A 26,648-nucleotide genomic window follows, 5' to 3' on the forward strand; every position below is an offset into this window, starting at 1 on the left:
TTAGACTGTGAGTCATAGTCAAATAGTTGAAAGCCATTTCCTTTGACGCCAGAGGTCTGTATAGGTGACTAACCATAGGACAACTCCAAGGAGTGTGTGTGTGTGTATGTGTGTGTGTGTGTGTAGGGGGTGGGGAGGATAAGAACAAGGATCTCAGGATAGGCATTTGGGAGGGTTGGACTTAATGAGGAAATAGTATCAAAAAGGGCAAGGTATCTGCTAAGAAAGGAAGTGGATAAATGATGAAATTTTCTCTTATTTCATAATTTTGCTGAGGATTAAGTTTACCAGTAGCTGTAATAGCAGAGAATCTACAGGACAATGACCCAACAGCAGTAGGAATAATAAATAGAGGGAGAGGCTATGTAGATGAAAAGAGATTCCAAATACATCCCAACCAAGCACAGGGAACTTACTGCATCCTGATACAGAATTTGGAAGTTTATGATATTTAGCAGATAACTGGACACTTGAACACTGATTCTACATTTGTTGATACTAAGAAATGTCCATCCATTTTTATGTGTCCTAGTGATGTCTTAAATGTCTTTAAAAAGAAAACATACCTTATAGAGATGTTTATCAAAATTGTTACAGATGAAACAATACTGATGAAATATATGCAGATGAAATAAATACTATGATTTCAAATTTATAAAAAAATGGGAGCAGGAATAAAAGGTGTAATGAGGCAGTGTTAGCCATTAGTTAAGCTGGGTGATGGTACATGGGGAGATTAGCATATTATTTGGAAATTTCCGTAATCAAAGGTTGAAAGGAAGATAAAGCCAGAAAAACAACTTAGCAGTTATTCTAATTTCTGTGCCATTTAGATATGAAACATCATTATTCCTGTATAGAGAAGAAAAATCCACTGAGTTGTCAGGATCAAAGAAATTCAAGAAAAAGAAAAGTTTACAAGTACAGTTTCATAGTAAAAGAACTGAGGTAAGTTAAGACTTCTTGAAAATGTCCTTTTTGTCCTTAGCCCCCAAATATTCTTGATGTTTTAGTCCAAGTGTTGAAACGTTACTATTTTAAATATTGCCTTTTACTCTTTTTTTCCTTTCCTTATCCCTGTGACAGTTAGTGCCAATTGTTAACTGGATAAAATATAAGATTATCTCAGAGGTGGGCTTTGGGGAAATTATCTTGACTACATCGAGGTGGGAAGAAATGTCCACTGTGGGTGCTACCATCCCTTAGGTGGGAAATCCTGCTCTGTGTAAGAGTGGAGACATTAAGTTGAGCAAGTGTGCATGCATTCACTGCTGTCTGTTCCTGATTGTGGATGTGAGCAGTTTTCTCAAATTCTTGCTGCTGCTGTGACCTCCCTGATGTCATAGACTATGCTGAGGAGCTATGAGCTCAAACATCCTTGCTCCCTTAGGTTGCTCTTTCAGAGTATTTCATCATAGCAATAAGAAGGGAACTAAGGTATCACCCCTTTATTTCTTCTTTGTTTGTTTGTCTGTTGTGAATGGCTTCTCACTGTGTGGTCCACACTAACTCAAATCTTGGGCTCAAGTGATTTTTCTGCCTCAGCCTCTTAATCAGCTGGTACTATCAGTGCGCACCACTTTCTGACTTTCTTTTTCCCCTTTCTTTATAAAATAAGGCATTAAATCCTTTCAGGAAACTAGATTTACTTTTCCCTATTAAATTAGTTTAAACTTTTTCTTTATTACTGTGTTGTGTGTTACTATTTTTTTGCAGTTTTAACTCTGACCCTAGGAGTTCCTTGGTTGGTGTCATGCATCTCCAACATTTGCCCCTTGGCTCTTCACATGGTCATCTTCCCTGTGTCTGGATCTCATAGTCTCTTTTCCTTATTCTGACAAGCACATCTGTCCTTGGACATCTCCTATTGACATCCTTAATTTCATTATATCTGCAGAGATTATCTCTAAATAAGGTCATCCTCACAGGTTTCTCTTATTAGGGTGTGAAGTGGAACCAACATTGCACTTACTATATTCTCTGCCATGCCCTTTGGTGCATATTTCTTATTTCTCTGTCTTGATATTTGTTGCGCTTCTTAAATCTGAGAATGAACACTTTCCTTCAATTCTGGAAACCTTCAATCTGCCATCCTTTTTGTTTTTCCCGTCTCTGGAGCCCTGTGTACACCAGGCTAGCCCCAAACTCATCTTTCAGGATGGTTCCTCTCCTCCAGTTCTTTGCCATCCTTCTGGTTCTTCTGCTTCATGTGCACTGGACCATATCATTCCATTCTTTATGTTCTGTAACATTTATATTTGTTGCCTTTCTGTTACAAATGATCTGAGGCAATCGGCTGGTGAAGATAAAAGCACTATTTTGGTTGTGGCTCTGGAAGTGCCAGTCCAAAAGCAAACAGGTCTGCTGGTGGTCCACTCTTGGTGAGGCAGCATGCTGTGACAGGGACATAGGCTAAACAAACTGCTCCGTTTATGAACTCTGGTTCATAAACAGTAGAAGATGCCGGGCTCCTGCAGTCCCTCAGCAGCGTGGCCCAGTGTCTCAGGGGCCCCCACCACTTCCTCCCAGGGCACAAAGTCTTCAATGTGTGGACTTTGGGGGAGTACTGCCCATAGTTACATTGCTTCATGTTTTCCACCACTTGTTTTGATTTCTCTATTTTGTTCCCTATCTATTTTGTAGTTATTTAATTTTCTTTATCCAGCTAAATTTAATGTGCGGGTTTAACCTTGTCCATGGAGATTTTAATTTCACTGATGGTTTTATTTCCAAAAGTTTTGTTTGGTGGTTCCTTAAAGTCCATCTGTATATCATACTCCACTCACTTTCCATAGTTATCTCAAGAAGGTGTCTGATAAATCCAGTGTATAAAATCTTTGGGGCATCCAAATCTTGTTATTTTATTAGTCTTGCTCATGATCCACATTTGTTGAGGAACTTGTGGTGATTTCCTGCTTCCCCAAGATACGTATTTTCTGGAGACAGGGTCTCACGGTGTAGCCCTGGCTACCCTGGAACCTTCTGTGTAGATAAGGAGGGCCTTGAAGTTTTGCTGATCCCCCTGCATCTGTCTCCCAGTGCTATGATCACAGCCATGCACCATCCTTATGTCTGGCTACAAGATATATATATTAGAGAGAATTTGCACCCGTTTCTGCCTCGCATTTCACAGAATTTGCAAATTTGGGATTACTTCAATTGAAATGTTCCAGTTTTCTTGACTTATGCATTTGAATTAAATATTCATACATGCCTAGAGATGTGGTTATAATCAATTAGGAGGAGAGGTTTTTCTTTCTTTCCTTTTTCCCTCTAACTTGGAGTTGAGACAGACAAAGACTCTATTCTGTGTGCTCCTCCACTGGGGTTAAGTTTTGTTACTGTTGCTGTTTTGTTCTAGCTGGTTCTTACAGAGAACATTACTTTTGAGGACATCAGTTTTACGTGGGACCTCAGTACCAACTCCCATAAGTCTCCTGGGGCTTGAGTTTTTTCTGCATAGTCCTTAAAGCTCAAAGCTCTAAGTTCCATGGAAAATTGAAAACACATATAATGAGTCTTCATTTTCTAAAGTATTTTTCTATCTACCTGGTTGGTTGTCATTTTGGACTCATCTTTATACATGCCATGGTTAAGTGGTTAATTTACTCAATCATAAGGATAACCTAAAATAAAATTACTTATATCATTTGAATAACGATTGGTTCCCCACGGTATTTTGCATATATAGCTAAGGCCTATATATGAGCCTTATCTGGTAGCTGAGTCACATTCTTATTTTGACATATGTTTACCCTGTTCTATAAAATCTATTATGGTTAATTAAAAGAATGTTAATTAGAAGGTAATTAGTTATAAACCTAAGAAAAATGGTGTTTCCAAAGAATATTATATAGTTTAAAAAAGTCTTTAGTGCATGTGGAATAGAATGGAATTACCAAAAGGACTTTTATACCAGGAGTGCGGGTAAGTGAGACGCTGTGGTATGATTATCTTTTAAGAGGCTTACTGTTCAAGGATGCTGGACTACCAGGATCATCTCATGCACCACTATACTTGTTTTCGGCCCTAGATTGCCTCTCCCTCCCTGAAGCTGTCAAAAGAGAAGATGACTGGGAAAGAAAGCACTTCACACAAGGTGCCCTGCCAGTTTGGTAGTCACAAGACTTCACTTCCTCTTCCTACAACTTCCTCAACTCCTCGGTATTCAAATCACTGTGTTCTGATTTTTAATGTGGGGTTTGGGCTTGGAGATTTTCTCTGCAACTATGTATCTCTTCTGTATACATAATAGCAATAATTTGTTTAAATGCAAAGACTCAGGCAGAGGTAGGAGCACTATATGTGGGATTGGAGACTTAGATCGTGTCCTAATTGGCCTCACACCCGATTTTAGTGTTTATAAAATTCTCGTTGCATCTTGGGCCCTACTTTCCACTTTTTTGAAGAGAGGGTCGTATGATGTAGCTCTGGCTGGCCTTTTGTAGACCAGGCTGGCCTCAAACTAAGAGATCCCGCTGTCTCTGCCTCATGAGTGCTGGAATTAAAGGTGTGCACTGGCTCCTTGTGTGTGTTTGTGCATATCTATGTGAGTGCCTGTGAGGGCAGAAGAGGGAGTCACAGGTGACAGTGAGCCACCGGTTAGGGGTGCTGGACCCCAAACAGGTCCTCTGGAAGAGCAGCAGGTGCTCTTAACCACGGAGCCATCTGTTCAGCCCCTCACTTTCCATTTCTACACAAGAATCTTGTATTGTATGGACTCTTAAGCTTTCTTCCAACACTCATAATTATGATTTTAGTTACTTACATTTTACAGCAATATCAGATGAATCCTTTTCCCCAGACATTTTATTTATAGGCGCTGATGGAATCTGGGATTTCTTTCTTTCTTTTTTTCCTATTTAAAGATGTTTTTACTTGTCACAGAATACCTTTCTTTGAAGAATTACTGTAACTTGTGTTAAGAACAGGAAAAACTGGACCTGAGCCAGTGGCTAGTGAGCCAGGGTGCTGACAAGGTTAGATTCTGCTCCCTGCAGAGACACAGAAAGAAACAAGGGGGGAGTTTGGGGGTGAAGATAACAACTCTCACCACCCGGGAGCTCTTTAACAGAGGTTCTCTTGGTTGAGACTTGTATAGCACAGGGCCATAGTCCCAGCGCTTGTGAGGTTAAGGCAGGAGGATCAGCAGGAGTTCAAGGCCAGCCTGGCTTTGTGATGAGTCTGATGAAGCCTGGGCAACTTGGCAAGACTGCATTTCACCAAAACACCAAAATAAAACCAGGCAAAAATAAAAATTCTTACAATTTCAGGTTATTTATAGGTTTGCTAATATCTTTCTGTGGGGCTTTTATAAATGTCCTTTGCTATTTTCTAATGTGACCCTTTCTCTGACAGGAGGAAGGAGCCAATTTCTAACCTTTACATGACATTATATGAACAAATGCCTGAAGGATCCCTAAAATTCCAAGAATTAAGTGGTAATAAATTCTAGAATTTATATTCCCTCCCTCCCTCCCTCCCTCCCTCCCTCCCTTCTTCCTCCCTCGTATCCTCCCTCCCTCCCATCCTTTCTGATAGAGTCTGTGCAGGCCATGCTGGACCCAGACTTGACACTCTTCTGCATGCTTGGCATTCCTTTTAACTTTTGACCAGATTTTCTTGTGTTTCCTTTGAGGTCTATGCCATACTTTCACTATATTTAATTAATTTAATTTAATTAAAATTTGCTTCTGTCTTAGGGCTACAATTCTCTCTTAGAGCTCAGTTGGTAAAATCCTTACCATGCTACCAGGAGAACATGAGTCAATCCCAGCATTTACGTTAAAAAGCCTGGGCATGGAGGTACACCCTTGTAATTCCAGCCTTTGGCAGGCAGAAACAGGCCGATCCCTGGAGCTCAGTGGCCAATCAGCCTAGCCTAGCTGGCAAGCAGGTCCCAGTGAGAGACTGTCTCAAGAAGAGACAAGCAGATGACTCATGAGGAATAACACTGAGGTTGACCTCTGACCTCCACATACTTACACATATGCACACAGACATGATTTGCTTATCTAAAATCTATGAAAGGAAACATTTTACTTACTACTTCTTTCTAAATTTCAAGAACATTTAACATGAGAACTACCTCCTTAACATATTTTTAAGTGTACTATGCAGTATTATTATTTATGGGTATAATGTTATACAGGTCTCTGGAGTTTATTATATGCAATTGAAATTTTATCTCCATTGGTGAGTGACCCCTCTCTCCTCTCCCTCAGTCCTTAACAGCCACAGTTCTAGTCTTTGCTTCTTAGGTTGGACTATTAGGTTACTAGTGTAAGTAGAATGATTTGCCCTGTGACTGGCTTATTTCACTAAACACAGCGTCTTCCAGCTTGTTCCAATCACTGAATATTACAATACTTCTTTCTTTGAAAAGACTAAGTGAATGATATTCTCTGTGCAAGTACCATGCTTAAAAGTTAATTCATCTTTGATGGCTGTGCTTTTTGTAGTTTGTTCTACATGTTGGCAACTGTGAATACTGCTGGTCACAGATGTAGAAGGGCTATCTTATTGATATCTTGTTTAAAAAAAATTTTTTTTTGGAGATGGTTTCATGTAGCCGAGGCTGTCCTCAAACTTACAATGAGGCTGAGAATAGCTTTGAACTTCTGATTTTCCTTCCAAGTACTGGGATTGTAGATATGCACCATCATTCCCAGTTTATCTGATTTCATTAAAAAAAAAAACAGAAGTAGGATTGCTAGATCATATAGGTTTATTTCTTTATAGACAGGTTATAAAAACTATTGGGAAGAATCTTTCTAAACATCTTGTTTTTTCTACCTTTATGTTTAGTTATAAACTCCATTCACATTATTCCCTTTGATCTGTTTGGAAATGGTTCCCTTTCAACAGAGAAATCCCTTTACATTTCATTTATATTTATTTATTATTCCTGGTTCTACAGGGTCAAATGTGTATGTACATATACTTATATACATGTATATTTTTATATATGTATATGTTTTGTTTTGAAACAGGGTCACACAACTCTGTGTAACTCTAGCTGACCTGGAACTCATTATGTAGACCAGGCTGGCTTGGAATTCGTAGAGACCCACTGGCCTCTTCCTCTCAAGTGCTGAGATAAAAGGCCACCATTAAGTATAGCGATGCTCTGTATTTGAACTTTCTCCTCCCCATCCTTATCCTTCCTCCTCCTCCCTCTCCCTGTTCTACTTCTTTTTTTAAGTGTATGAGTATTTGGCCTACATGTGTGTCTGTGCACTATGTGTGTGCAGTGCTCACGGAGGTCAGAAGGGGCATCAGATGTCCTGGGAACTGGAGTCACAGACAGTTTCGAGCTGCCATGTGGGCTCTGGGAATGGAACCCTAGTCATCTGGATGAGTGGCCAGTGCTCTTAATCACTGAGCCACTTCTCCAGCCTAGAGAAGCTTCTTAAAATAGTTTTTTTTAAATTAGTTTTCCATCATTTTCACTTCCCATTTTATTGAAATCTGTCGTCTACCTCCCTTCCTCCATAAACCTTTTATTAACGTCCTAATGTTACTATTTTTTTCAGTTTATTTTCCTTTCATCCTCTTTCCTACCCCCTTTTTCCTCTTCCTCCCTCCCTCTTCCTCCTTCCCACCTGTCTCTCTCAGGGTCTCACTATGTAGCCCAGGTTGACCTAGATTATGCAACTCAGGCAGGCCCAGAACTTTGATCATCTTACCTCAGCTTTCCTGGCTATTGGATAGTTTCCTTAAATATTGTTTTCATTGAACTAAACAGAATTCAATTCGACGGACATTTTTTTTTTTTGAGGCAGGGACATCTATAAAGTAGCACCTGAAAGAGGAAAAAGGAAAATTCTTGCCTTCAGAAGCAGTAAGAACACAAAATGTTTTGGTTGCGTTATGTCCTGAGTGCTGCAGGAGCACAGAGGACAGGCTCAATGTTCTGGACATACCTAAGTCACAAGTTAGAGTTTAAAGGGTAAACAAAAATGCCCTTCTCTTTCTTGTGTTAGTGATTATTACTGTTTTCTCTTGTGAGAATGTGAGATGATCAGGATGGATATTCATTTTAATTAATTGTTTTGTTATGCACAATGCAGCACTTCCTAAAGCCTGCATAATTTTTAGTAAAGTTCGACAGGGTAAGATTTACGTGAATGACTTGCCAATGATCCTTCACAACTTGAAGATTTCCATGAGTGACTCAGAAATGCGACAGGTTCTGAAGACTGTTGACATTGATGGTGAGTTTTCTCTCAAGGTCTTGCACACGTGAATGTAAGTTATGTTTAGTAGATTAATTACAGATAATGGAAAGGCTAAATGTCAAATATTTACAAGACACAATTTTTATTATGTTTTGAAAACATTATTTACAATGATATTAAAAAGTTATACTTCAGGTGACTATATTTTTTAGTAGTAATGCTATATTAACAATGAAATAAATATCCAACCCAGTCTCTCCAAATGAGACCTAAGGCCTTGATAAAATTTGCATCTATCCATAAAGTTCATGAATCAGCCCATTTTCTGGTTTCTCCAGTTTAAGGAAAGTACTGAGTTATATGCTCTTTATTCCCCTTTTATATATTTTTATTGTTATGGGATATGTTTTTAAAAATATTTAAAACATTGTGTCTATTTAAATTTTTTTTACAAAGTTTGTCATGATACCTATAGTCTTTATATTAATATTATATAAACTAGATTCCTTTTGTATTTTTGTATGCTACCTCTTGTTTGCTTAATAATTTGTGTGCTATTATCCTGTGTGACTACATCATATTTTGTCTTTCTGTTGCCTGAACCTGGAATAAGCACTCTGATGTAACGAAAGTGGAAGCCAGGGTAGTTCATGAACGGCCTTGGTCCACTGGTGACACCAGTGACATGCCTCTCTTCACTCTCATTGGTGCTGGAATGCTTATTCCAGAAAGATACCGGCTACAACACCACTATCTCACTGATGAGTGTGGGGGTTCTTTCCAAGTCTGCCATGATACATTTCCTGATGTGTGCAATTTTTTTTTCCTCAAGACAGAGTTTCTCTATGTAGTTCTGGCTGTCCTGGAACTCACTTTGTAGGTGAGGCTGGTCTCGACCTCACAGAGATCCACCTGCCTCTACTTGACAAGTGCTGGGATTAAAAGTGTGCACCACCACCACCTGGAGATATGTGTTACTTTTAAATTTGATCTCATTATAATTTTCAAAACTGATTGTGGGAAAATAGTTTATGTCAAATTATGTTTTGAAGGTTTTGATAGACTTGAAAAAGTAGATGATGGGAAAGGTTACTAATGTTTTATAGTCAGGTAGTATACACATCAGTATGTCAGCATTTTATGCCTGATTATATAGTTCACAATATTTAGGAGTTAAGAAAAGCACACCATATCTTTGTGATTATAAATGGTTGTCATTTACTTTAGCCTAGTTTACATTGATTGATGTCGAGAGAGAGAGAGAGAGAGAGAGAGAGAGAGAGAGAGAGAGAGAGAGAGAGAGAGAGGAGAGAGAAAGTCAGAGAAGCCAGGTGTGGTGGTAAACACCTTTAATCCCAGTGCTTGGAAGGTCAAAACAGGAGAATCAGGAATTTAAGGTTATCCTTTGCTACATAATGAGTTCTAGGCCAGCCTGGGTTTCCTGAGACCCTGTCCTGAAAGTCCAAAGGAGGAAAAATTGTTGAAGAAAAATATACTTATGCTTGTGTATCCTTTGTTTCTTTGTTTTTACTTTTGTTTCTGAATATGTAATGCAGAAGCTAGAGTGCTGTGTGTGTGTGTGTGTGTGTGTGTGTGTGTGTGTGTGTGATTTTGGGGGGCTAGTGAGATGGCTCAGCAGTTATGAATGTTTACTCTTCTTGTGGAGGGTCAGAGTTTGGTTCCCAGCCTTCATGTTTGGTGGCTTGTAACCCTTTAACTTCTGTTCGGGGAGGTCTGATGCCCTCTTTTGGCCTCTGCAGGAACTTACACTCACAGGCAGATACCCTCCCCACTCCCACAGACACACACACACACAAGTGCACAATTACAAATATACATTTGATGAAATCATGAGTAAAGACCAGGAAAGTACTGATAATCCTAGTCTATGGCATTCTTATTATTACCGAAACACTGTTTATTATTTAATATGGCATTCAAACTTTTTCCTGGTAAGTTCTCTCTCTCTCTCTCTCTCTCTCTCTCTCTCTCTCTCTCTCTCTCTCTCTCTCCATATATATATTTTCCACACAATGTAAAAATGTGACTGCTTTTTCATACAAGCTATTATATTCTGATATCAGTTAATTATACCTACATTTTCAGCTTAATAAGTTTACTGATGGACTTCTTTTTTTCTTGTTTCTGAATCATTTTTATAGTTAATGGAATACTGGATTTCACAGGTTTCCTTAAGGCCAGGAATGATGCTTCTCAATTGGCCTCTCAGGATCCAGGTAAAAATAATATCAAAAGTATAGAAGAGAATGGTTTTGATAGTAACTGGTTTTATTATGTTTTTAGAATCTCATTTTATTTTACTCCATAGTCTAGTATAGGCAAATTATACATGAGTATTTATAAATATTTTTATGTGTATCTGTGTGTGTTTGTGTGTGTGTATTCCATGTGTGTGAAGGTATCCATGGAGGTCAGAGGAGGGCATCAGATACCACGGACCTGGTTGTTATAAGCTGCCTGATAAAGGTCCTGGGAACCAAATTCTAGTACTCAGAAAGAGCAGCAAGTACTCTTAAGTGCTGAACCATCTTCAGCCCCTGATTTTTTTTTTCTCATAAAAGACTTGGATTAGGGCCAGTAAGATGGCTTTCTAGGTAAAAACACTTGCTACTCAAGCCTGACAACCTAATTCAATCCCTGGATATCACACACACACACACACACACACACACACACACACAGGCCCTGGATCACTGCTGCAGCGTTATGACTTTCTATTGCCAAACTCCTGTTTCTTCTTTATGTAACTGCTAAATAACTACTAGATGAATTATTTTATTTTTTATGTATGTATACATATATGTTCATGTGTATATATAGGTGTGCACATGTCACAGTGTGTGTATGGAAGTCAGAGGACATCTTGAGTGCTGATCCTAGCTTTTTACCTTATTTGAGACAGGGTATCTTTGTTCTTCCTGCTCTGCACACCGGCCTAGCTGGTTTGTGAGCATCCAGCGACTGTCCTGTCTTCTTCACTAGCTCACTATAGGATTACAGACATGCGACACTATGCCTGGTTTTATGGGGGTCCTGGGGATCAGAACTCAGATCCTCGTACTTTGCCTCAAACTTTTACCAGTTGCGCCATCTCCCTAGCCCTTAGACTAATTCATTTTTTAAAATTTAATTTGCATGCTCATCTGGCAAGTATTTTTACCTGCTGAGCCATCTCTGTAGAGTATTTTCCAGAAAGGACCTTCTTCCCTAGCCAGTCATAAACCTATATTCATGTTGATTTCATTTTTGCATCCGTGTTTTTGTACTGTGTGTGCTTGTTTTCTGTTTTGTCTCATTTTTCTCCATTGACAGTACTTTCCCCACTCTATCAAAAATCTAATTTCTTTCTAAAACTTTAGATACTTACTGACTTCCTAATTACTTATTTCACATTACAAATAAATGATAAAGTGATTGGAAGGATTACTCATGTTAGTTATAGAAACAGTACTTCCAAAAATCTGAGACTGTGAGTGTTTCTCATTTACTCATTGGGCAAGATCAATTTCTTAGCTCAGTCCTTGGGATCGTGTGTTTTTATAGTCAACCATACTGTGTTTCTTTAGACTCAAGAATACATGAGCGAAGAAGTATTCTCATTCCTGGAAAAGCAAGCAAAACTCTTGTTTTTCATTCACCCACATAATGTCATTAAACACCTGTCACAGGTGCAATAGTCACAGGTGCCATAGTCACACATGCAGTATCCACAGGTGCCATAGTCACACATGCAGTATCCACAGGTGCCATAGTCACACATGCAGTATCCACAGGTGCCATAGTCACAGGTGCAACAGTCACAGGTGCCATAGTCACAGATGCCATAGTCACACATGCAGTATCCACAGGTGCAATAGTCACACATGCAGTATCCACAGGTGCAATAGTCACACATGCAGTATCCACAGGTGCAATGGTCACACATGCAGTATTCACATGTGTAATAGTCACAGGTGCAACAGTCACAGGTGCAATAGTCACACATGCAGTATTCACATGTGTAATAGTCACATATGCAGTATTCACATATGCAATAGTCACAGGTGCAATAGTCACACATGCAGTATTCACATATGCAATAGTCACAGGTGCAATAGTCACATATGCAGTATTCACAGGTGCAGTAGTCACAGGTGCAATAGTCACATATGCAGTATTCACAGGTGCCATAGTCACAGGTGCAATAGTCACAGGTGCAATAGTCACAGGTGCCATAGTCACAGGTGCCACAGTCACAGGTGCAGTAGTCACAGGTGCCATAGTCACAGGTGCAATAGTCACATATGTAGTATTCACAAGTGCAATAGGTAAGATACTTGGCTTATTTTTCCCTTTTGATTCTTTATTTCCTGTTTAGATTTCCTTCAAATTCCCATGACATTGGGCTTCCTTGTCTACTTGCCGTCTGACTTAAGACCTTTTTTCTGACTATGGATTTATTTGTGTGGACTCCTAAGTACTTCATAGTTGTTAAACCACCACTTATGTTTGAGTCTCTATTTCTTGGGTTTCAAAATATTGGCTTCCTGTATTTATTTTACATTTATAGTTAAAATGTTTTGAGAGTAGTCAAGTTTCTTTTATTCTCTTTAAAAGCACATATAATATATATTTTTTAAATTTAGATATAAGATGTCTATGTATTGAACCCTAAAAGAATTTCAGACCCTCATAACTTATTACAAGTTTAATATTGACTTTAGAATATTTTTGTTCTATTTTGAGACAGGGTTTCATGTCACTCAGACTGACTTTGAATTTGCTATGTAGCTGAGGCTAGCTGTGAATTCATGATTGTCCTGTCTCTACCTCCTAAGAACTGGAGTTACAAGCATGTGCCACCACACCCAGTTAGAATACTTTTAATATACCACTATTAACATATATGCCCACAAATACATGTATACATGATACAAATGTTTTGTCAAGGCAAATGAGTTACCAGTTAGTAACAAGGGAGAATCAGAGGACCTAAATCTTATAGAATCTAAAAAACAACAAAACCAAAACAACAGAGCACATTAATGGGAATCAGGAGATCGCTCCCCATTTTCCTCAGTGCTGTAGCCTGTGTCCCATACCCATAAGTAAACTCATTGGTTTAACAGTAGCAACAAAAGACTTGGAGGTAGAAGGGGAAGGGATTGATTGGTAAGAGTGTTCAGAACACTCTGGGGAAGGGAACAAGGGAAGGGTAAGGCAGGTGATTATGGTTGACATATTGTGTATGTGTGAAATGTCACAGTGAAAACTATGTGTCTGGGTTCCTTTTTCCTTATTGGGTTATTGGTACAGAATCAGGCTGTTCTCCATGAAAAGCTGTGGATTTTCACAGTTCAATCATTTTTGTTCATTTTTTTTCCTCCAGAATTTCAAAATGTCTTGAAGACTTTTTCTAAGATGAAAGATGGTCGTGTGGCCGTTGATGAAGTAGCTGCTTTTTTGGATAGCATGGCTCTTCCAGTAAACCCTGAGACACTCAAGGACATAATAAATCACTCTTACGTGGACAGTGAGTTATTTGAATTTTGCTTATTAGTTCTGCTACACATTATTTGCCTCCATGTCTTCTTTTCTCTTTTGATTTTACCCTTTGCTACTGGTACTGCTTATAGATATCGGTTGTAAAAATTAGTGTATAAAACACACGAGAAAATTCTAAAATTGTCCTATTTTGGTATATTTCCCCAAAGTTAAGAATAAAATGAACTTTAAAAATTTCAGCATTGCCAGGTATGGCGTCATAACACTTTTAATTTCAGCTCTTGGGAGGCAGAAGTAGGCAGACCTCTATGAGTCAGAGGCCATTCTGGTTTCTGTGAGTTCCAGGCCAACCACAGTTAGTCACATTGTGAGACTGTCTTAAAAACAAACATCTCAACATTGGGGTGGTGAAAGAGGTCAGTTGGTGAAGTGCTTATTGTCTTGTTGTCATGAATACTTGACCACACACATATGACACACACATGAATATATACATATATATATATGTACATACACAATAAAAACAAATTAGAAATTCAAATCTTAAAACATTCAGCTTCATCATTTTCAATCGTCACTTCCTGTCTTTATAGATGGGTCATTTCTTACAGCAGGAAGGAAGAGTGTTGACTTCAGAAATGAGGAGACACAGAAATCTTGAACTCCCAATTTTATTATGTAGTTCTGACTAAAATTCCCTATCCTGTTTGGTTATTCTCTATGCAACACAGCTTGATTTAAAATATTGTAAGGCTATATGAGAGGTTCTTTATTATGCTAACATTTGACCAAAGGATAGCCTACAATAATAGATTGGTTAGTGACTGATTAAATGATTTAGTCATTCAACAAGCCACTTAGTCATTTAATATCTACTGTGCCTGGAGTAATGATAGGTAGAATAAAGATAGATAAAATACAGTTCTCCTGTGGAGAGGACCATGATTATAGATGATAATGCTCTGTGGTAAATGCCTATAATGGGGTGTTTGTAGGCTGCCATTGGAAGTACCAGGGAGAGATTATCAGAGAAGGTGATGTCTGAACTAAATACTGAAGGATCAGTAGAGTTAACTGGGTGAAGTGATGGTGAAGAATGAGAGAGACAGTGTAGGGTGGTACAACAGTTTGTATAAATATGGCAGAAAAAAATCAGATAATATTTTTAAGTGGGCTCCACTGGCTTTTGTCATTTTCTAGGGGTGACTTTGTAGTGGTTTGAAGATAGAACCTAGCTATGTATAGTTCTATGGGTTTGTTATTTATTTGGTTGGTTTAACATTTTAAAAAATTTATTTGAGTCATTTTGCCTGCAGATACATATATGCACCACATGCATGCCTGGTTCCCACAGAGGCTAGGAGAGGGATTGTATCCCCGGAACCAGAGCTACAGACAGTTGTGAGCAGCTGTGTGGGTGCTGGGAACTGAACTTTGGTCTTTTGCAGGAGCAACATGTGTTCTTAACTGTTATCTTTCAAGACCCATGTCTTTTTGGTTTTGAAGCAGGGTCCCTCTCTGCAACTCAGACCTGCCTAGAACTCATTTTGTAGCCTAGGCTGGCCTTGAACTTGTGGAAATCCTTCTGCTTCAGCCTCCCAGAACTGTAGGTTATTATTTATAATGAGCTCTTGGATGGTAGATGTGAGTAGTGTTTGTAAAAGTGGAGGTTTTAAAAGACAAGTTTCAAGCCATATCATTTGATAGTCTTTAGTGTATACCTTACCAGGAGCAACAGGTTATATGTGAAACTATCGCAGACCCTTCCGTTTTGGTTTATGGTTTTTTCAGAACAGAAACAAAATATCACACAATCATTACAGTGGAATTTATGTTTCAAATTGCTTTTGTAACATTTATGTCTCAAACCTTAGCACTAAGTGTGCAGATATCAAGTCCATTTTCTTCAAGCTTTTTTTTCATATGTGTGTTTGTGTCTAAGCAAGAGGTTGAATTTGGTTATCTTCCTCTATGGCTTTCCTTTTATTATTTTTAGAGAAAAGGGCTCTCACTGAACCCACAGCTTGTCATTTTGCTGAACTAGCTGGCTGGTGAGGCTGGGGATCTGCATGTCTTCATCTCTTCCAGCTCTGGGCCCACAGGTGTGCATTGCTCAGCCTGACTTTCATGGTTGCAGGGTGTTTCACCTCAGGCCTTCAAGCTTCATGCAGCAAGCACTTTACCCACAAGCCATCTCCCCGATCCCATGCTGTTGCTCAGTATTTTACCCTCAGTATTTAGAAGAGTGCTTCTAGCACATACTAACTGCTAATACATATATGTTGAATTAATAATTAGGATCTTTCTGCTCCACCCCCTCCAACCAATGAGGTATCCTTTGTCATGTTAATAAGTTGGCTAACATTTAAACAAAATAATTCCTTCTAAAGAAGGTCCTTAGAGCTTGGGAGATGACTCAGTGGGTAAAAGGCTTACTTTATTAAACATAAGGCTTGAGTTTGGATTCCCAACACCCATGTAAAAGCCAGGCATGTGTACTTATAATCCTGGTGATGGTGGGTAGAGATGTGGAGACAGGCATATCTTGGGAGCTTGCTGGCCAGTCAGTCTAGAAAAAATGATGAACTTTAAGTCTTGTCCCCCCCCCCCCCAAATACAGTGGAGAGCAATAAAGGAAGACATTCTAATGTCAACCTCTGATGTCCACACATGTATGTATGCACAGGCATGCTCACCTGCATACACATGTACCCCCGACACACACACACACAACAAACATACACAACGTCACAAAGAAGCTGTTTGTCTTTTACCTATTAAAATAATCTCTCTGTGCTGGGGGTATTGGGGTTTGAACCCAGGGCTGTAGGCATGCTAGATAAACACTCTGCCAGTTCCATACCTCCAAAACCCATCTTAAAGGTATATTTGATGCTGAGAGTTAAAAATCAATGGGGAGGTTCTTAACCTCAGCAGAGAAGCAAGTTAAAGTTTCCCAATGAGAAAATAACAGGAATTTGGTGCAGAGTACTGGCTCAGTACTATAAGAAGACTGATGGAAAAGTGGAGGGGTAGGAACCTAGCAATTGATAGAGAATACCCACACAACATCAAACTGTAGCATAATTGCTTTTTGTGCTTTTCTCATTAATTAAAAATAATTGGTTAAAAGAGAAAGGCCTATAGGTTGTGTGTTGGCTCTCCCTGAGGTAGAGAGATGACAGTCTATAGATACTGATGTGAGGTCAAAAATCTATGGGAGCTGGGTGTCGTGGCACATGCTTGTGAGCCTAGCCCATGCCTGTGAGCCTGGCACATGTCTGTGATCCCAGCACTTGGGAGATAGAACCAAGAGAGTTGCTGTGGTTTAAGGACAGCATGGACTATACAATGAGTTCTGAGTCAGCTTGGGCTATAGCCTGAGATCTTATCTCAAAAACAAAGCCAAAACAATCTATGAAGTAGAAAATCTGACTGTGGAAGTACAAACTGCTCAGGAACCTTCAGCATTTGGGTAGATACTGATTTTTTGATAGTATGTGGGGTCTCAGCTGTTTTGCTTAAATTTTAAGAGAGATAATGACCTTAGGGAACAAAGATTTGGACCACCCACTTGTGCTACACATGTAGAGCGACTGACGCTCTAGATGCGCTTCTAGCATCTTTGACTTTGTGCTGTTCTTTACAGCCTTTGGGATATTTTGTTTATTAAAAATCATTTTTAAGTGATAGGAAGTAGATATTTTGCTAAAAATTGGGGAGAATAATTGAAATACACAGTCTCCATTCTTGAGTCTACAATCTAGAAATTGAGACAAAGGAGTAAATACTTGAAGTGATATCTATAGTAAATCCTATAAAATTTTATAAAATGTTAATCTGATTGTTTAGACACTTAAATTGTTTCCTTTGATAAAGAAACTTTTATTAAAGGGAAAAATGTGGTCTTAATTTTATACTTCCTTGTGCATCGAATTATAAATGAACAATTCCAGATAGTCTTCAGAATTCATAATGGCTGGCTCTCTGATTCCACCTGCACACACTTCTGAATCATATTCATATTCTGTTCAGGTTGGCAACTATATGTGTGTTCAAAAGTAAATAGAAGTACTTTAACTTACTCTTTCTATTACAGGTAACCACACGGTGGATATTGGGGACATTATATTTACTCTGGATGAACTGCAACAACAGTATGAAGATGTTTGTAAGGGACCTTTGTGACTATAAGTTTTGTTTATAAGTAATCTTTAAGTTAAATCCTAGCCCATAGATTTTAGATCTTATAATGGATATTGAGCCTCTTCCCCTAACCATCTACTCAGGGAGACCAAAATAGAACATTTTGTAAGTGTTCCTTCTTAATATTGATTACTTAACATTAATTCCTTACATATTCTTTACTATTCCTGGTTATTGGGTATAGTTCTCCATTAACTACATCCTTTTTTATTTTTTACTGCACTTTATGTCATATTTTAAGTTCCCTTTCACTTGTTCAAGTATAATTTGGTCAAGATTATTCCAATAGTTATAAAAATTCTGTAGTTTGATTAGCTTATTACAGAAAGGAAGCTCTGTCTTTGTTTTTCTCTACCTTAGGTTTTCCAGAGGTGGTGATTGATATTTATCATTATAACTTGTTATTACTTGTTGATTTTTTATTAAAATTAATTGACAAATATACATGTATATATTTACGTGGAAAGTGTGATAATTTTTATAATGAACATACTTTTTGATTCAAGATAATTAGCATTCTCATCTCCTCAAACATTTATCATTTGTTTGTATTGGGAGCTTTCAAACTTTAGAAAAGTTTTAGAATTTTTGAGAGAGTAAACTTCCTGCTATGTCCTCAACATATACTCTTCGCACACAAATCCATCCTTCAACATATTTATATACCAATGTAATGAACTTCTAATCCAGTACTGTTAATAAACCACTGAAAACATTACTTGCAGCTGAGCTATATGGTATCCCATGGTTGTGTTCTTTTTCTGTATAACTTAATCCCTTCTTTGAATTAATAATTGTCATTTATTTATTTGCTTTTTTTATTTAAGAATTTTTACTGCTGATTTGACTTCAATTTTTTTTTTTTTTGGTTTTTCGAGACAGAGTTTCTCTGTGTAGTTTTGGTGCCTGTCCTGGATCTCACTCTGTAGACCAGGCTGGCCTGGAACTCCCAGAGATTCACCTGGCTCTGCCTCCTGAGTGCTGGGATTAAAGTGTGCGCCACCACCGCCCAGCTGTGGTGGAGTCTCAAATGGCTTTCTATTTGTAAGATCTTGTCATTTGAAAACAGGGACAATTTATGCCTGCTCCCTCCAGTTTGGGTGCATCTTTTTCCTTTCTGTTTCCTAATTTTTATGGCTAGGATTCCCAGTGCTGTGCTGGAAAGAGTGGGTCTGATCTTAAAGGAAGAGTTTTCTACTTTTAAATATTGTATAGGAAGCTAGGTAGGGGCTTGTCACATGTGGCTTTTATTGTGTTGAAGTACATTCCTTCTGCATCTAACTTGGTGAAAGGTTTTATCATTAAATGATCAATTTTATCAAATGCCTTTTGTGCATTTATTGAAATTTATCACATTATTTTTGTCTTTTGTATTAAGTTTTAAATTACATTTATTTATTATTGTGTCTCAGTGTGGATATACAAGTGGCCATGGTGTGGTATGTGGTGTGTGTGTATGTACAAGTGTGTGCACGCATATATGTACATACATGTGTGTGGAGGTCAGAGGACAATTTGCAGAAGTCAGTTCTCTCCTGCCACCATGTGGGTACTGGGGATCAAACTTAGATTGTCCAACTTTGTGGCAAGTACCTTTACCCAGTGAGCAACTTTGCCAGCCCTCCTTCATACTGTTAGTATGTATTATATTTATAGGTTTCTCTGTGTTGAACCATCTTTGCATTCTGGGTATAAATACCACTTGATCGTGGTGAGTGATCCTCTGTATATTTTCTTGAAATCAGTTGCTAGTATTTGTTGAGAATTTTTATATCTGTGTTCACTGAGATAGTGTCCTGTAATTTTCTTTTCTTATAGTGTGGTCTTCTGACTTTGGTGTCAGAGTAATCCTGACCTAGAGTTTAGTGGGGCTGGAGAGAGATGGCTCAGTAGTTAAGAATACATCCTGCTCTTATAGAGAACCCAAGCTTGGTTCCCAGCACCTATGTTGGGTGACTCACAAGTGCCTAAAATTCCAGATCTAGGGGATCCAACGCCCTCTTCTGGACTCTATGGGCACCTGCCCTTACGTGTGTACTCTCCATATGCATATAATTAAAAAATAAAAATACATGAAATATAAAATGAATTCAGAAATGTTTTCTCTACTTTACATTTTTGGGAAGTGTTTGAAAGGAAAATGTATTAGTTCTTTAAAAGTTTGTTGGGGGCCAGAGAGATAGCTCAGAGGTTAAAGAACGGGCTGCTCCTCCAGGGGTCCTGAGTTCAATTGCCAGCAAACACATGATGGCTCACAACCATCTATGAGATCTGGAGCCCTCTTGGTGTGCAGAAATACGTGCAGGCAGAACACTGTATACATAAGAAATAAATCAATCTTTAAAAGCTTGTTACTCTTTAGTCATGATACCATCACGTTCTGGGGGTTCCTTTGATGATCATTTTACTTGGTATCGATCTGTTTAAACATCCTAGTTCTTTATTATTTAATTGGAAAATTGTATATTTTGTGATTTATCCATTTCTAGATTATACAATTTGTTGAAGTGTAATTTTCTATAGTAGCCATTTGTGATTCTCTGTGTTTCTGTGGTATGTTATAATGTCTTTTTGCTAACGTTTTAATTTATTTGAGTCTTCTCTATTTCCTTAGTTTAGTTTTTAATTTATTTTTTGTGGTACTGTTTTTAAAAAAAGGAAAGAAAAAGAGTGCTGTAGCATGTACTTGTCATCCTTGTTCCCAGGATGGTGGGGGTGGGGGGGGGGTAGGGACAACAGATCCCTAGGGCTCACTGGCAGCCAGCCTATTCTACTTGGTAAGCCTCAGGCCAGTGGGAGACACAGTCTCAAAAAACAAGGTACATGATACCCGGAGAAGAACCACACCTGAAGTTGTCCTCTGGCCTTGATGTGCACACACAGACACATACACACACATGTGATCACATGTGTGCATCTCCCATAAATGTGCACGTACATGCATGCACACACACACAAATCTGTAGTGATGATAAAAGTGAGTTACATACCATGAATTATAGTATTAGACTAATCTGAATTTGTGTACTTTTACTGGAGTGTTATAGTTTCTTGTGTCTCTTTGTTACTAATTAGTTCTTTTTGATACAGGATCTCAAGACTCAGTGTTCTCAAACTTACTGTGTAGCTGTTTGACCTTGAGCTCCTGATTCTCTTACCAGTACCTCCCAAGTGCTAGTTACAGGTTTGCATCATCATGTCTGGCATCCTTTGGCATTTTTCATAAGATAGGATTGATAGTATTGTTTCTGTTTGTCTGGGACAGTCTTGGCATTTTGTTTTGGAGAAACAGCATTGCTGAGTAAAGTATCTCAGTTGCAGTTGTTTTCAATATCACTGAATGTATCGTGCCGTTTTTCCTTGCCTATAAAGTATCAGCTAAAATGTGATGTTTGCTGTTGAAGGTTTCTTACATATTGTTTTCTTTTGCTGTTTAATGATCCTCCTTTTGTATTTTCTGTTTGGTTGTTTGCCTGCAACAGGTCTGATGGCATCTTGTTTGGGTTGAATCTCATCGGAGTCCCCAGACTTTCTTGTACTTGAATATTTTTATATTTCCTAAGATTTAGAAGTTTTATTTTTTTAATATTTAAAAATATTCTCTCTCCAATGACTTCTTGAGTCTTGCTTTCTAAAAAAATTGATTTATTTTTAATTATGTGTATGTGGTGGTAGTTGTGGGTAGATATGTGTGCTAGAGTGCATTTTGCCTGCAGAGGCCAGAGGTGTGGGATTCCCCTGAGCTGGAGTTACAGGTGGTTGTCCGCCATCTGTTGTGGGTGCTGAGAATCGAACTTGGGTCCTCTGGAATAGCAATATGTGCTCTTCATAGCTGAGCCGTTTCCCTAGTCCTCCTACTCCTATTTTTATGTAAGCTTTCTGCCTCCACTGTCCTTCTTTATTCTCACAAACTGTCTATAAATTTGAGTATTTTCTTTTAGCCCTGTTCCACACATCCAATAAGTTTTCTTTGTTCTTTTTTATTATTTGTTCTTATGATTGCATATTTTAGTTTCTGTCTTTGAGATTTTTTTCTAGTTGATTTGCTCTGCTTTACATTGTTATATTTTTCATTTCATTCACTACATTTAAGTTCCAGATTTCTTATTTTTATAAATTGAATTTCTCTGTTAAATTTGTAATTTTGAATATTACCTTTCATGTGGAATAGAGTTAGTTTTCTGTGTATTATGAAAATTTGTCTTGAAATATTTGTCAGACAGTTTGTATGTTTACATTTCTTTGGAGTCAGATAATGAGAGATTATTGTCTTCTTTTGGTCGTGTTATATCATTTTCATGCTTCTTGTTGCTTTATGCTGATGTCTTTACTAGAAACAGGACCTTTTCCAAGTTGACTTGTGGAAAAGCCATTTGAAGGTAGTCAGCCTATTCAGATAGCAGGCAGGAGATGGTAGTCAGCCTATCCAGATAACAGGCAGGAGATGGTAGTCAGCCTATCCAGATAACAGGCAGGAGATGGTAGTCAGCCTATCCAGATAACAGGCAGGCTATTTTACATGGTCCAAATTTCAAAGTAGAAGTCTCAAAGATTTTCTAAAAAGTTTATATCATTTTATATGTACTAGTGTTTTGCTATCATAAATGTATGTACATCAGTGTATGCCTGATGCCTACAGAGGCCAGAAGAGTAGGTAGGATCCCTTGGAACTGAAGTTAGGGATGGTTGTGAGCCACCATGTGCTGGAAGTCAAACTTGAATCCTCTGCAAGAGCTGTAAATGCTCTTAACCTCTGAATCATCTCTTCAACCTTCAAAGATTTAATTATTAATTTACTATAACCCATTTCTCCTCATTAGGTGGGAGCTAAAGACTTATACCATCATCCTTAATGACTTTTAGAAATTTAGAACCTAAACATTTTCTTCAGATTATTCTCATACAGATCAAACTATGAAATGTTTCTATTTTTAAGAAGAAATGGCTTCATATTCAAGATTATATTGTTGCTCTGTCAAATTGTATTTTCTCTGATTTGTAGGCATTTGACAATCTGATAGATGTAGTGAATCTTTCTTGCCAGACTTTCTTTGGGACTACCAGCTTCCCAATAATGACACAGAAATTTCTTATTAGTTATGAAAGCTTGATCTTTAGCTTAGGCTTGTTTCCAACTAGCTCTTATAACTCAAAATAACATGTTTCTATTAATCTATGTTCTGCCACATGGCTTTTTATCTCTCCTCCATTCTGTAGTCTGACTTCCTCAGTGTCTCTCTGGCATCTCTAGCACCCCTAGATACTAGTTCTGAGTTTCTCTCTCTCCCCAAAAGCCCTGCCTATTCTCTCCTGCCTATTTATTGGCCATTTAGCTCTTTATTAAATCAATCACAGTGACACATCTTCACACAAATACAAATATCCCACAACATTTCCTTCTTTTTGTCTAAAAAAGGAAAGGTTTTTAACTCTAACACAGTAAAACTATAAACAATAAGAACAATTACCAAGTAAGAATTACATGCACAATGTCCAGTCCATTCGTATTTGGCAAATTTGGAGAAAATACTCTATTATCTAGTCTATCTTCATGAATCCAATGTTTTATACTTAACCATTTTCTATTATAACTTATATTACCAACCTAAAAATATCTTTTTAGACCTTAAAACATTTTCTTAGATAAACAATTTAAGCTTTTATGTTTTTCAACCTTATAAACTTTATAACTCCTATGTAAGTTTCTTTTCTAAGTTTGGTAACAAGGAAAACTGTAAAACTATATCTATTCTTCAACATCATCAGAGACCTGAGAAGGATAAAATATTACCTGAGTAAACAGGAAGTGCAGAGCAAGCAACTTCTAAAACTATAGAAATGACAGCGATATCTGACTGCCTGGACAGTCACCCAAGGTTCCTCTGCAACATTTGGGCATCCATCTTAGACCTATAGACCTAGAATATCTAGCAGACTTTCTGTGAAGCAGGAATTTTGAAGGACTGTCCTACCTTGTTTTGGCAGAGTTTGTCATCTACTTCCCTTTGTGTCCTGCTTGTCCAATTTGTAGAGCATATACTGTCAGCAGTCAAGGCAAGGGCATTTTCTTGCCCAGTGGCTAAATTTGCCACAATGAAAGCAAACTCCATATGGAGGTTCTTTGATACCCATCATCCATTTTTTAAGTAACTGGTGCTGCCAGGAGCAGATGTGTCTCACTGTTATGAAGCCTTATGTTATTAAAACATCTTAAATTCTATATTCTGTAGGTCTCTGAAGTGTTTTAAGATCACTTTTTTTTATCTAAAATATATCTCTGTTTGACCTTGAAAACATACTTAACATGACTACAAGTTTGATTGTTATAGATGACTAATTACTAACCTCTATTTCTTAATTATTCTAAATAGTTTGTGATAATAGCTTTCAAGGACTAGAACTTTACATTATATTTTTTATTTCTTTTTTAAAATTTTTATTTATTTTTGATATTATTAAGAGATTTTCTATTCATTCTACATATCAACCACAGATTCCCCTGTCCTCCCTCCTCCTACCCTCCAGCCTTCCCCCTTAACCCATGCCCCATTCCCACCTTCTCCAAGGCAAGTCTTCCCATAGCGAGTCAGCAGAGCCTGGTACATTCAGTTGAAGCAGGTCCTCCCCCCCTGCACCAAGGCTGTGCAAGGTGTCCCACCATAGGCACTGGGCTCCAAAAAGCCCACTCATACACCAGGGATGGATCCTAATCCCACTGCCAGGGGGCCCCCTAAACAGTTCAAGCTAAACAACTGTCTATCCTGAGGGCCTAGTCCAGTCCCATGGGGGCTCCACAGCTATTGGTCTACAGTTCATGAGTTTCCACTAGTTTGGCCTGGCTGTCTCTGTACGTTTCCCCATCATGATCTCGATGTCCCTTGCTCATAGAATCCCTCCTCTCTCTCATCAACTGGACTCCTGGAGCTTGGCCTGGTGTCCGGCTGTGGATCTCTGCATCTGCTTCCATCATTTACTGAATGAAGGCTCTATGATGACAGTTAGGATATTCACCAATCTGATTACTGGAGTAGGCCAGTTCAAGCACTCTCTCGACTACTGTTAGTAGTCTAAGGTGGGGTCATCCTTGTGGATTCCTGGGAACTTCCCTAGTACCCTGTTTCTCCCTAATCCCATGATATCTCCATTTATCATGGTATCTCTTTTTTTGCTCTCCCACTCTGTCCCAGTTCCAGCTTGAACATCCCGTTTCCCTATGTTCTCATCCCCCATCCTCTACCCTCCATTGCTCCCCCTCACCCCCATGCCTCCCTCTTAGAGTTCTCCTTGTTAGCTAGCTTCTCTGGAGCTGTGGGTTGTAGTCTGGTTATCCTTTGCTTTACATCTAGTATTCACTTATGAGTGAGTACATACCATGTTTGTCTTCTGAGTCTGGGTTACCTCACTCAGGATGATATTTTCTAGTTCCATCCATTTGCCTGCAAATTTTATGACGTCATTGTTTTTAACTGCTGAGTATTACTCCATTGTATATATGTGCCACAATTTTCTTTATCCATTCTTCAGTTGAGGGGCATTTAGGTTGTTTCCAGGTTCTGGCTATAATGCTGCTATGAACATAGTTGAGCATGTGTCCTTGTAGTATGATTGAGCATTCCTTGGATATATCCCCAAGAGTGGTATAGCTGGGTATTGAGGTAGATTGATTCCCAATTTTCTAAGAAACCACCATGCTGATTTCCAAAGTGGCTGTACAAGTTTACACTCCCACCAAAGTGGAAGAGTGTTCCCCTTGCTCCACATCCTCTCCAACATAAGCTGTCATTAGTGTTTTTGATCACAGACATTTTGACAGGTGTAAGATGATATCTCAGAGTCATTTTGATTTGAATTTCCCTGATGACTAAGGATGTTGAGCAATTCCTTAAATGTCTTTCAGCCACTTGATATTCTTCTGTTGAGAATTCTCTGTTTAGCTCTGTAGATTGTTAGGTATTTTGATGTCTAGTTTCTTGAATTTTTTATATATTTTGGAGATCAGCCCTCTGTCAGATGTGGGGTTGGTAAAGATCTTTTCCCATTCTGTAGGCTGTCATTTTGTCTTATTGACCATGTCCTTTGCCCTACAAAAGCTTCTCCGTTTCAGGAAGTCCCATTTATTAATTGTTGCTCTCAGTGTCTGTGCTACTGGTGTTATATTTAGGAAGTGGTCTCCCATGCCAATGTGTTCAAGAGTACTTCCCACTTCTCTCCTATCAAGTTCAGTGTAACTGGATTTCTGATGAGGTCTTTTATCCACTTGGACTTGAGTGTTGTGCATGGCAACAGATATGGATCTATTTGCAATCTTCTACATGTTGACATCCAGTTATGCCAGCACTATTTGTTGAAGATGCTTTCTTTTTTTCCATTGTACAGTTTTGGCTTCTTTGTCCAAAATCAGGTGTTCATAGGTATGTAGATTAATATGAGGGTCTTCAATTCAATTCCATTGGTCTACATGTTGGTTTTTATGCCAATACCAAGCTGTTTTTATTACTCTAGCTCTGTAGTAGAGTTTGAGGTCAGGGATTGTGATGCCTCCAGAGGTTGCTTTATTGTACAGGATTCTTTTAGTTATCCTGGGTTTTTTGTTTTTCCATATGAAATTGAGTATTGTACTTTCCAAGTCTGGTGAAGAATTGTGTTGGTATTTTGATGGGGATTGCATTGAATCTGTAGATTGCTTTTGGTAAGATTGCCATTTTTACTATATTAATCCTACCTATCCATGAGCATGGGAGATCTTTCCCTTTTTTG

At 38.4% G+C, this 26,648-nt stretch overlaps 1 protein-coding gene across 1 annotated transcript in view; it reads left to right on the forward strand.

Annotated features, from left to right (window-relative positions):
• Efcab13 (EF-hand calcium binding domain 13) overlaps positions 1 to 26,648 on the forward strand; it is a 129,952-nt gene that overhangs the window by 7,768 nt on the left and 95,536 nt on the right. Inside the window, exons 3-9 of the mRNA XM_059270740.1 lie at positions 834 to 948; positions 4,034 to 4,164; positions 5,359 to 5,441; positions 8,073 to 8,216; positions 10,343 to 10,417; positions 13,570 to 13,713; positions 17,785 to 17,856. Coding sequence (XP_059126723.1) covers positions 834 to 948; positions 4,034 to 4,164; positions 5,359 to 5,441; positions 8,073 to 8,216; positions 10,343 to 10,417; positions 13,570 to 13,713; positions 17,785 to 17,856 — 764 coding nt within the window. The remainder of the gene's footprint in view (positions 1 to 833; positions 949 to 4,033; positions 4,165 to 5,358; positions 5,442 to 8,072; positions 8,217 to 10,342; positions 10,418 to 13,569; positions 13,714 to 17,784; positions 17,857 to 26,648) is intronic.

This window comes from Peromyscus eremicus, chromosome 8a, assembly GCF_949786415.1.
Source record: "Peromyscus eremicus chromosome 8a, PerEre_H2_v1, whole genome shotgun sequence".
NCBI lineage: Eukaryota > Metazoa > Chordata > Mammalia > Rodentia > Cricetidae > Peromyscus > Peromyscus eremicus.